Source organism: Leopardus geoffroyi, chromosome B3, assembly GCF_018350155.1.
Source record: "Leopardus geoffroyi isolate Oge1 chromosome B3, O.geoffroyi_Oge1_pat1.0, whole genome shotgun sequence".
NCBI classification, from domain to species: domain Eukaryota; kingdom Metazoa; phylum Chordata; class Mammalia; order Carnivora; family Felidae; genus Leopardus; species Leopardus geoffroyi.
Window position 1 is genome coordinate 61,991,198 of NC_059337.1, and position 12,826 is coordinate 62,004,023.

Genomic DNA, 12,826 nt, shown 5'->3' on the forward strand with positions numbered 1-12,826 from the left:
AACAGAAGTGGAATCCAACCTGGAGTGAATGGAAAGTGACTGAAGTAACAAAGCTGTGCCCAGAGACACACAGTACACACCCCTAGGATGTGAATGTCCCCACATCCTATGTCCCGGCAGCAGTAGAGCAAACATGCATTTGATAGTACAGATGTAAACCTGAATAAAGGAAACACAGTTTGGGATTTCAAACTTGAAGAAGGGGACTGAGTTCTATAAAATTCTTAGAAACACACGGACAAAATCAAGTTATTTTGTTTTAACCACAAGTATTTATTGATGGATCGAAGAATACAATTTTAATGGAACAGTAAGGCACAACTGTGGATTCAAACAGTTTGCTATACAGCCAAAAGGAGGAAAAAGCCATAAACTTAGGAACTTTAAATATGCAAGTCAAGGAGCCTCTGAAGTACCTCTCTAACAGACCAGTGTCAGAAAATTCTTCCCTTTTATACATTTCCTATAATACATCACTTGATCACAAAGTTAGACCGATACTTCATTAAGAATTTCTCAGTCATTTATACTTGAGTCATCCAGCCTGGCCACTCCTGTTTCCCACCCTTCCCAATCCCTTTGCAGCATTTCTGTTTTTAAGCAATTCCCTTCTTGGATAGCCTTCCAAAGCAAGGAAACAAGCAAGCAAGCAAGCAATCAATGAGTCAGAGAAAATCAGCCAAGGGCAGATATATAGACATAAAGACTCATAAACAGATGTTAGGATGACAACAGCCTGATTCAGACAGGTCGATACCAAGCTGGATAGGCAGAGAAGTTGCTCTGGCTCATGCAAAAGCCTGTAATGCCACTTCAGGTCGTGCCACTGGTGGCAGACTCCTTGTTTCCAAGATATTAGTGGTTTACAAGAGGAGATAGGAAGTCAACGTAACCAGGTAGCTAATAATAATACATTCAGTGCTTTGGACCTCTTTTAGGAGCCGACTATGGCTTCTAGCATTAATATTTGCCAACGGTAAAATTCAGAGAGAATTTTGTGCAAAACATCAAGACACTGAAGATAACCTTTAAATCTCTTGGACTGGGATGAATTAGGCACTTCCATTACACTAATCTTCCAGTTTGGAAATGTGAAATGAAAAACATTCCAGGGCACATAACACTGAGGCATAAACCATGCTGCAGAAGTGGGGATATACCAGGCTTTTAGAATGCCCAGACTCCTTGTCCAAAAAGCCATGAGAAAGGCCCCAAGCATATTGGCAGAGCAGCCATTCTGGTGGTGATGATGCCCCCAAACTAAATAAACCTGCAGGCATATGGCTATTTTCTGAAGAGTCAACACTGTACTAACATGAGTAGCCACGTAGGTGTGTATATTGATAATCAGAGGCCAGAGGTAGAGCGATCTGGGCAAGCCACCTAGCACACTTGGCCCTACACCTCTCACCAAGGCCACTACCTTTCAAGAAGAACAGCCCCAACCAACGGCCCTTTGATGACAGAGTGCAGGGGACCAGAGATGATCATTTTTCTGAGAGAAATGTTGGTTATGGAAAACCTCCTGGAGAGGTAACATCCCAGAGACCCATTTAAGAATGAAGATAGACAAAAACTGCCAGACCACTGCACTATCCTGCCAAGTGAAAAATACATTTAACAGGCATAGCTTAGGGTGCCAAGTAGAACACAGGGACTGAAGCTTAAAGAAAAGCAGGGAGACTGAAAGACAAAGTGAATGATCTGTTGGGTCAGAGAGAAGTAGAAAGCGAGGGATGAAAAAAGATATAAAAAAAAGATGAAGGAGCATGCCAAAGCCTGGCTGGAGGGAAGGCAGCACGGTTTCATCTACATCCAGTGAAAGAGCTTTGCTGGTTGGTTCTTGGCAGGAGTCCCTGTCTCACTTCTCAGACTGGATGGACATGTGGCATTCAGCAGCAAACCAGGGGAGATGGTATTTAGAAATGGAGATAACTGGCGAATGATACTGAACAGAAATAGACGGGTGTACCATTCTGTAATGCCCTGTTTATACACCAAAGGCAGGTTTGTGTTGACAGACCGTATTTGGGGTTCTCATGCAACAGCAGTAGTACTTTGGGAGAAGGTGGAATGATGGGGTGGAGGTGGGGCTGGTGGTGAGGAGGACTCTCAAGTTCCAGTTCTTAAATACTCAAAAGCAAGAACAGTTTGGTCTCAGTCCTTTAGTGAAGAAATCGGATGCTCATTTTCTGTTCTACGTCCACCTTCTCCAAAACCTGGAAAAAACAAAACAAAACAAAACAAAACAAAACCCAATTACAGTTATGCAGGTCAAAAGAGGAGATACTGTCCCAAGTTCTTATCTGAATGTTTTTCTCCCTCCCTCTTGTACAACAATTTTAAAGCTTTTCAACATTTTCAAACCAAGAGGTGACTGACTGACCTTAACAAACTCTGTAAAAGAGATGGCGCTGTCCCCATCCTGATCAGCCTCCTGGATGGTCCTGTCTGCAATGCTGCCCAGCTGCTCATCTGAGATATTTACTCCGACCATCATACGTAGCACCTGCAAGACCAAAAACCAGGAATTAGAGGAGACTTGGGGGTCAGGGGAACTCTTTTATGAAGATTAAAGGAAAATTCACTCCCACCCTCTTTTCCTTTGATGTCCTTAAATACAATGGCCAGAAAGCTGAAACCCTTGTCTTCTCATCTAGGCCATTCTAGATAAAGATGTGAGCAGAACTCTTTGGCAAGGTCACTGGAAAGGAAGGCAAAGTTTCACTGGGGGAGAGTCGTTTGCATTTTGCTCTTCCCGTTCTTCCTGTCTGGAATATAAATATGATGCTTTGGTGGCATAGCAGCCATCTTGCGACTATGGGGTGAAAGTCGTATGTGCTATGCATGCCAGAGCAAGAATACAGAAGCCTGATTTCTGGACGTCACTCAGGTACAGCACCAACCCAGATAATCTATCCCAAGATTTCTTATTACATGAGGCAAACTAGTTCCTTATTGGTTTAAGTCAGTTTGGTGGAGCTTTCTAGGAACCCCACATGAATGCAGTAGTCCTCTTTGAAGCAGTGGATTATATTAAACCAGCTATTTCTCAAGTATAACCAAGAAACATAAAGACCCTTGAAGGCTTAAATACTAAACCCTTCTTTTGAGAAAAATAACAAAAATATTTAAAGGGCTATAGTAAAGAGAATTTGAACACTGTTTCACCAAATTTGTTTCACACATAACCAAGAACTCCCCTCCCCTCAATTCTTTAGGGCATAAATATACTCTGGAAATTGCTACTTTAAGCACAATAAGCAACCGTAGTGATATGAAACGAGGGACAGGGTGCTTTTGTGATGTCTCACATTACTGTAGTCAGCCACCTCTGTCTTCAGAGATAAGAGTTGAGTTTTTCCACAAGAAAGAAAGGCCTTCCAGCCCAGCTGTTCACAAGCCTTCCTTTCCCCCACCTCTTACATCCTTATCCAATCTCATGACACAGACTTTTAAAAGTAAATTACAGGATTTTCTGAAAAGAAAAAAAGAGCTGAAATATGGATTTGCATCAACACTGGTTATTTCTTTTCATAAACTGATTCTTGAAAATTGGAAGGTGTACATTTGGGGTACAAATTGTACCCCAAATTGGGGTACATATTGAAGGATTAATAGAAAGAGGCAATCCTGGCAAAAATAATAAATGGACAAGTCATTTGCCATCTTCCCCGATCGTCTGTGGCTGACTAGACAAATTCATCCTCAAATAGCACCTTCTTCAGATCTGCATCCAATTATTCCTGAGGTGTTTTATTTTTAGAATTAGAGAACTGCATTGAGCATGTGTGCTCTGTGGGGATAGGAGTGGTGTTGTCTGAGGAATCACTCATACAATCTGTTCAAGAGGACAAGAGGGTCTAGAAGTGGCTTGATCCAGGTCCCAGCGACCAGTGGCCCATGTAGTCGTCCAGGCCTCTGTGCCCAGTCAGCTATCCACAGTGGCACTGAGGGCTGTAGTTGGAAGTTCATTAGCAAACAGGGCTTTCATTATTCCCACTTGGTTAATATCTGCTAAGGTTTGTTGTATATTCCTTTCATCAGTGTAAGAAAGCTCCCTTCTATCTGTTTTTATGTCTTTTTTTTTTAATTTAATATGTAAAGATTCATAAATTTGCATGTCATCCTTGCAGGGGCCGTGCTAATTAATCTTCTCTGTAACATTCCAATTTTAGTATATGTGCTGCCAAAACGAGCACTTTCTATGACTTCTTAAAAAATCATGAATGAGGGTGCCTGGCTGGCTCAGTCAGTTGAGCATCTGACTCTCCATTTCAACTCTTGATTTAGGATCGGGTCTTGACCCCAGGGTTGTGGGGTCGAGTCCTGCACTGGGCTCTGCACTGAGGGTGGAGCCAGCTTGGGATTCTTTCTCTCTCCCTCTGCCCCTCTCCCCTGCTTGCGCTCGCTCCTCTAAAATTTAAAAAAAAAAAAAAGGGGGGGGGATGCCTGGGTATCTCAGTCAGTTAAGTGTCTGACTCTTGATTTTGGGCTCAGGTCATGATCTCACGGTTTGTGAGATCGAGCCCCGCAATGGGCTCTGTGCTGACAGCATGGAGCCTGCTTGGAATTCCCCACCCCCCTCTCTCTCCCTCCCTCCCTCCCTCCCTCCATCCCTCCCTCCCATGTGTACGTGCTCTCTCTCTTTCAAAATAAATAAATAAATTTTAAAATAAAAAAAAAAAGGATTTAGGGGTGCCTGGGTGGCTCAGTTGGTTAACTGTCCAACTTCAGCTTAGGCCATGATCTCACAGTTCATAAGTTTGAGCTCCATGTTGGGCTCTGTGCTGACAGCTTAAGCCTGGAGACTGCTTCAGATTCTGTGTCTCCCTTTCTCTTTGCCCCTCCCTGGCTCACGCTCTGTCTCTCTCCCTCTCAAAAATAAATAAATCAAAAAAAAAAAAAAAAATTAAAATCATGAATGGATGATGAATTTTGTCAAATGCTTTTATTCTGTGGAAAAGACCGATTTTTCTTCTTCAATCTGTTAATATGGCAACGTATATTTATTTTCTAATTAAAAAAATATTTTTAATGCTTATTTTTGAAAGAGAGAGAAAAAGAGACAGAGAGTGAGCAGGGGAGGGGCAGAGAGAGAGGGAGACACAGAATCTGAAGCAGGCTCCAGGCTCTGATCTCTCAGCACAGAGCCCAATGTGGGGTCCGAACTCACAAACTGAGAGATAATGACCTGAGCCAAAGTCAGATGTTTAACAGACTGAGACACGCAGGCACCCCTTTTAATTTTCTAATTTTAAACTAACTTTGAATTCCTGATATAGACCCACCTTGGCCAGAATCCAGTATCCTTTTTATACACTGCTGGATTTAATCTGTCAATATTTTGTTTAGGATTTTTACATCTATGTGAATGAAAGGGATTGTGCTGTAATCATCTTTTCTTTTTTTAAAGTTTATTTATTTTGAGAGAGAGACAGTGAGAGAGAGGGAGGGAAGGGCAGAGGGAGACAGAGAACAAGAGAATCCCAAGCAGGCTCCGCCCTGTCAGCACAGAGCCTGACATGGGGCTTCAACTCCTGAACCATGAGATCATGACCTGAGCTGAAATCAAGAGTCAGATACTCAACTGACTGAGCCACTCAGGTATCCCTGTAATTTTCTTATGCAGTCTTTATAAGGTTTTCACATCAAAGTTATGCTAGCCTCATAAAATGAGTAGAGCAACTATCTTTATTGCAGTATAATTGGTATACAATAAACTATACATATTTAAAACGTGCAATCTGTTAAGTTTTGACATATGTAGACACACAGAAAACCACCACCACGATCAAGATAATGAACCTATCTGTCATCTCCAAGAGTTCAACCAGGACTTTTTATAAAAATCATAGTAGAAAACAACCACTCAGTCTTCCCTTAGGATAAACTCACCACAGACTTTTAAATATCCACTGAATGAATAGTTAAGAATTGCATATCACCAAATATTTTAGACATGGAAGTGTCCAGGAAGATGAAATTTGTTTTCTTCTCACTTTGGTAACATGTTCATATCCTCTTCCTGCTAGGGTAAAACTAGTTCTCTGTCATCTCGACAGCTCATGAACACATTTGTCCTCAAGTCAGTTTGGCCCTGAGGAACACTCTGGTGGCACTGACTGGCATTCTGGCCATATGATCTCCCCACTCCCTGCCTCTGGCTTTTTTAAAATCCTAATAATAGAAAATAAATCAACCCACCACTCCAAAAAATCTTGTGGCAGCCAGATCTGGGCCGCAGGATGAAAACATTAAACTATAGAGCAACTGCCTCTGCCTTTTCTCCTCAGAACTCAGAAACCCATATATAGCAATTTTAAATAAACTCTTCTCATTGAAGAACGATATCCCCAACTCAAAAGCAAAGAACGTTAACATTGACCTGCAGACTGTTTTGAATTTTGTGCTCAGACATAGAAATATAGAAATACCTTGGGTTGGTCCTTAATTTGGCCTGAGTAATCTTCAGCTTAGAAGACTTCTCAGGACACTGAGTGAGTTCAGATTTACTTCAGGGTGAGTGGAAACCACTTTACTTTTTAGGTGTATCTAGAAATAGAGAAATCTCCTCATGGAAATTCCTGAATGTGTTAGCCTCCTAGGGTCCTCCAGATTTGTAAGTATTAAAGAAAAGAGAAAAGGAGAACTTTCTCCCCTCTAACTGTGTATTTAAGGAAGGCGGGGAGAGGAAGGGGAGGGCGATGCTAAGAGGATGAAATGCTAGTAGTCACTGCTAGTGCAAAGACAGGGAATTGTCTTCAGAAGCAACAAAAGACAGTGAACAGGTGGCTCAGCATACACCGGCCCAGCAATAGCTCCTTGACTGTTACGTCAAGGCCAAGGACAGACGAGACAGCAGCATTTACCCAAGTGTCATCAGAATTACCTGGATGTCAATAAGCTGACGTGACAATAACTGAACTATCTGACTTAGACCATCTCGCATAGTTTAGCTCTGCTGGTCAGCACCCAAAAGACATTTAGTTAGCTTTTAAATAGCAGAGACATCTGTCTTTGAGAACTCAATGAGCCATTTCAAGTTTCCCCAGGTCATCTGGCTCTGACTTATAGTTAGGACAGGATTCTGCACCAGCAGGGCAAATAAATGCTTACTCAAAGAAAGAACAATTCCTGCCCAAAAGAGTAAGCAGGCAGAGGCCCCAACAGTTGTTCGCATGCATGGCAGCTCTCCCACCTACCTGTAATAGCTCATCACGGGAAATCTTGTCATCTTTATCCAAATCATATAGTCGAAAAGCAACTGGTAGGGAAAAACAAAAAGTTACTGGAAATTCAGTAGTGTTTTGCCCCTTCTCAAGGAAGTAAATATGTAAAGGACACTAGACAGAAATTTGACAACAAATAGTTTTTTAAGAGCAGTGGATTATTTCCAGAGCTTTTAAAGACATAACACTTAAGAAATTGAAATGCATCTCATAATTGATGGCATCCTAACCTTGATAAAATATGTCCCTTCTTCAGGCAAATCAGAGAACTTAATAATAAAAAGAAACAATTGCATATCCTTTTTTTTTTTTTTTTTTTTTAACATTTATTTATTTTTGGGACAGAAAGAGACAGAGCATGAACGGGGGAGGGGCAGAGAGAGAGGGAGACACAGAATCGGGAACTGGCTCCAGGCTCTGAGCCATCAGCCCAGAGCCCGATGTGGGGCTCGAACTCACGGACCGCGAGATCGTGACCTGGCTGAAGTCGGACGCTTAACCGACTGCGCCACCCAGGCGCCCCTGCATATCCTTTATCTTACCTTAGAATGTTTAAAAAACAAACAAGCCCATTAGTAGTTCTATACATGAGGTCATCTCACAAAACCCATGCACCGCTCACAGGGTGCCAGCCTTAGGTGCCACGCAGGCAAAGAGGCAGACTACACAAAACAGTGCTCTGGGAAAATGGCCACTTTGGGAAATTTGTGCCAAATTTCAAGTCACTGTCTTCCATGCTGGAGCCCTGAAAATAAAGAACTTCAGCTGCAAATAAAAATGCTGAGAATCTGATGGTCTCCTGGCCTTACCATGTTTCCCTCCCGTTAATAATAAATACGTTTTCTGGAAACTAGGATATGTAAGAGACAATTCATGTTGCTGAAGAGCTACCACTGCATGATTTTACTGGCACTATGAAAAATCACAATGAGGAGGTGACTGCCTTGTAATTATAGCTGAACGGAGTGCGGTTTTGAGGCTTGGATTCGCTTACAGTACGCCACTAACATTTTTTGTTTTGGGTAGGGTTCTGTGAATACTAAAAAGCCAAAATCCACTTCTCTAATTATTAAGATACAGATTTAGGTCTTGTCCTCAGCAGCTCATAAGCTAGTAGAGGAGAGCAACACACACTACTCACTTCACTACATTTGCAGTGTTATCATACATCTGAAATGCTGGGGAACAAAACGTATGGCACGTATGCCTTTCTGGTTCAGTAACATTTGAACATAGTCTTGAAAGACAGACCAATCTGATGACAGATGGCATTCTAGGCAGAGCTCACACTAGGTACAAAGGCATGAGAACCCGGGTTAGTATCTATAAATTTAAACATCACCCCTCCTCCACTCCTTACCCCTACCGCTGCCAAAAGGAGGCGAGTCCACTAAACGTTAAAAAATTTTAGAAAAATCTAACCTGCTCGTTATAAGGTACATATTAGAATTCTAGAGGAGAGGGGCGCCTGGCTGGCTCAGTTGGGAGAGCATGCGACTCTTGACCTCAGGATTGTGAGTTCGAACCCCACATTGGGTGTGGACATAACTGAAATAAATAAACTTTTAAAAAATTCTAGAGGGGGAAATAACTGGGAAAGACTTTCTCTGATGTGTTTTCTCTTAATTTGGTTAGTTGATTAACTATCTTTACCAAATTTGAGAATTTATATGCTTAGGAGGTTACTATTTTTTTTAATTAAAAAAATTGTTTTTAATGCTTATTTATGTATTTAATTTTTTTTTGAGAGAGAGAAAGAGAGGGACTAAGTGCGAGCAGGGGAGGGGGAGAGAGACAGGGAGACACAGAATCTGAAGCAGGCTCCAGGGCACAGAGCCCAACGTGGGGCCCGAACTCGTGAACCACGACATCATGACCTGAGCCAAAGTTGGCCACCCAAGCGACTGAGCCACCAAGGCGCCCCATGGAGGTTTCGATTCCAAAGGAAAGGAGACAAAGATCATTAGTATTCCTGAAGGAATATCTGTTTAAAATATTCCCCAAAGTGAAAACACAGACACACACATACCCCTGTACATGCTGTCAAATGTGTTACCTATTAAGCAATCTTCAGGATGATTTCAGAAGGGAAATCTATATATAATCCACATATAGTTATGCTATATAACCCATAAGTAACTTTCTGAATTTTTTTAAACAACATTTTTTGGTTTCTTTTTTAAAACAACCATTTATTTTCATTTTTTAAAAAGTAATCTCCATGCCCAATGTGGGGCTCCAACTCATGACCTTGAGATCAAGAGTCGCATGTTCTACTGACTGAGCCAGCCACAATTTTTTAATCAGGTACCTGTTATAAACACACCCCTTTCGGGGCACCTGGGTGGCTCAGTCGGTTGAGCATCCAGCTTTGCCTCAGGTCATGATCTCATGGTTTGTGAGTTTGAGCCTGGCATCAGGCTCACTGCTGTCAGCACAGAACTGGCTTCAGATCCTGTCTCTCCCTCTCTCTGCTCCCTTCCTGCTCGCGCTCTCTCTTCCTCTCTCAAAGATAAGTAAACATTAAGAAAAAAACAACCCACCCCTTTCTGCCAAGGTATTTACAGAAGCTAGAACTGTTAATTCTTTTTTTTTTTTTTACGTTTATTTATTTTTGGGACAGAGAGAGACAGAGCATGAACGGGGGAGGGGCAGAGAGAGGGAGACACAGAATCGGAAACAGGCTCCAGGCTCTGAGCCATCAGCCCAGAGCCTGACGCGGGGCTCGAACTCACGGACCGCGAGATCGTGACCTGGCTGAAGTCGGACGCTTAACCGACTGCGCCACCCAGGCGCCCCTAGAACTGTTAATTCTTAAAACCTAGCTGCCAAGGACTGAAGGTTTCTATCCCCCCAATCCCGACCAAAATTCCTATGTTAGAACCCTCAATCCCCAATGTGATGCTACTAGGAGGTGGGGCCTTTGGGAGGTAATTAGGGTTAGATCAGGTCATGAGGGCGGGGCCCTTGTGATGGAATTAATGCACTTATAAAAGGAGGAGACAGAAAATCTCTCCTTCTGTCTGTCTCCACCTCTTTCCCCATGTGAGAATAGGGCAAGAAAACGGGAGCCCCTTTTGGGTGAATCAGGACACTCGCCAAAGAACCTGACTATGCTGGCCCCCTGTTCTCAGACTTCTCGTCTCCAGAAATGTGAGAAATGTCTGTTTAAGCCACCCAGTCCATGGTATTCTATTACAGCAGCCTGAGCAGACTAAGACATCAGGTAAAATCAGAGATTACCTGAAAGGACCTTTCAGAAAAAAAATGCAGCAATAGTAGTTATTTCTTAACTGACTTGGATTCCAATCAGGCAGTTCTGGCCCTGAACCAGCAAACACATTTTTCCCAAGATAACAAATGATCAAATGCGCAAATGACCGAGCCTTTTTGTTAACAATGCTCTATTTTCTCTTCTCATCTCTCCCTCTCTTTCTCTCTTTCTTAATTAAGTAGGCTTCATGCCCAGTGCAGAGCCCAACACAGGGCCTGAACTCATGACCCTGAGATCAAGACCCAGGACACTTAACTGACTGAGCCACCCAGGCACCCTTCCTCTTGTCATCTCTCTTTCATCTCCCTATTCTTGGTCCTGTGATTTGGACTCCCCTAATCTTGAGCTGTCCATGGCTTTAATCTAGTTCCATGGCTTTAAATGCTTTCTAGTGCTCATGATTCCCAAATGTGCAACTTCAGCTTCGACCTCTCCTCTGAGCTCCTGACATGGATGTCAAAGCAATATGGTGGGGTGCCTGGATGGCTCAGTTAGTTAAGCATCAGAGTCTTGATTGCAGCTCATGATCTCACCATTCTTGAGTTCAAGCCCCATGTCAGGCTCTTTGCTGACAGGGGAGAGCCTGCTTGGGATTCTCTCTCTTTGTCCCTCTCCCACTTCTCAAAATAAATAAATAAATTTAAAAACGACACTTTAAACAGTGCTGGGCACACAGTAGGAGCTCAATAAATGTCACCTCCCTACCATTACCTCTCTGCCCTCCTTTCTCTACACTCACTTCTTTCTTGGGACAGCTGCTTTGTTCTCTGAACAGATCAAGTACTCATGGACCCTACTTGCTCCCTGTGCCTACAGCTCTCTTCTGTTCTCTGCATGGCTGGCTCATTCTTAGCTCAGAGAGGCTTTCACGCACCACTCCTTATATACAGTGACATTCCCTATCACTTTCTCATCTCACCTTATTCATTTCCTTCACAGAACCTGCCACAGTCATAAAGTCATAAGATTTATTTCTTTACCTGTCTTTTCCCATATATAGTCTGACTCCTTTATGAGATCATAAGCTCTATGAAAGCAAAGACCTTATCTGATTTATGCATCATTGTATCATAGACCTAAATTAGTACCTGGCAAACAGCACTTGCTCCAATATTTGCTTAATGAAAAAATCAAATGAATGATTTTAGTCAAATCTTTACTTTTTAATCTTTCTTTCTTTCTTTCTTTTAATGTTTATTTTTGTAAGAGAGACAGACAGATCATGAGTGGGAGAGGGGCAGACAGACGGAGACACAGAATCTGAAGCAGGCTCCAGGCTCTGAGCTGTCAGCACAGAGCCTGACGCGGGGCTCGAACCTATGAACCATGAGATTATGACCTGAGCTGAAGTCGTGTGACTTAATCGACTGAGCCACCCAGGTGCGCGATTCTTCTTTTTTTAAAAAAAGGCTTTGGTAAAATATACATAAAATTTACTATTTTGACCCTTTTACAATGTACAGTTAAGTACATTCACATTGTTGTGTGACCATCACCACTATCCACTCCAGAATTTTTTCATCTTCCTCATGAAACTCTGATCCATTAAACAATAACTTCCCATTTCCCTTTATCCTTAGCTTGACAACTTTTTCTCTATGACTGTGGGCTACTCTACGAGCCTCACCTAAGAAGAATCAAAGGGTATTTATCCTTTTGACTTTTTTTTAAGCATAAGTAGATTCATCCAAGTAGCGTGTGGCAGAATCTCCTTTTTTGAGGCCAAATAATGTTCCACTGTATGTATACAATGCATTTTGTGTACCCTTTCATCTGTTGGTGAACATTTGGGTTGCTTCTACCTTTTAGCTATTGCGAATATGCTGTTCACTATTTCTTCTTGGCCACTTTCCCTAATTCCACTTTACCAATACTCCTATCATCCAAATAAAATAGCTTCACGCAGACAACTTACTTCCCTTCCCACATCATTCATTATGAAATCATTAGGAGGCCGGGATGGCTCAGTCGGTTGAGCATCCAACTTCGGCTCAGGTCATGATCTCACGGTTCCGTGAGCTTGAGCCCCGCATAAGGCTCACTGCTTTAAGCACAGAGCCTGCTTTGGATCCTCTGTGCCCCTTCCCCGCTCATACTGTTTCTCTCAAAAATAAATAAAGCATTTAAAAAAAGAAATAATAAAAATTAAAAACTGAAATCTTTTAAGAAGACAATTAGAACATCAAAGGGAAGCTTATAAACCTCTCCCCTACCTACCACACTCTGGAGCACCACAAGGTGGGGTGAACCTTTCATGTAGGACATTATAACCTCACTGATCTGAAGAGGAGATAGAGCAATTAGTAACCGTTCCCAAGAG

At 42.3% G+C, this 12,826-nt stretch overlaps 1 protein-coding gene and 1 non-coding gene across 2 annotated transcripts in view; both read right to left on the reverse strand.

The window, feature by feature from the left end:
* Positions 1–251: 251 nt before the first annotated feature.
* The window catches only part of CHP1 (calcineurin like EF-hand protein 1), a 46,388-nt gene continuing 33,813 nt past the window's right edge, over positions 252–12,826 (reverse strand). The window contains exons 5-7 of the mRNA XM_045449986.1: positions 7,206–7,267; positions 2,387–2,509; positions 252–2,219 (exon numbers count right to left, since the gene is read on the reverse strand). Coding sequence (XP_045305942.1) covers positions 2,166–2,219; positions 2,387–2,509; positions 7,206–7,267 — 239 coding nt within the window. The 3' untranslated portion in view covers positions 252–2,165. The remainder of the gene's footprint in view (positions 2,220–2,386; positions 2,510–7,205; positions 7,268–12,826) is intronic.
* On the reverse strand, positions 4,094–4,202 carry LOC123584531. The gene has a single exon (XR_006705499.1). It is a non-coding gene; the product is annotated as a U6 spliceosomal RNA (small nuclear RNA).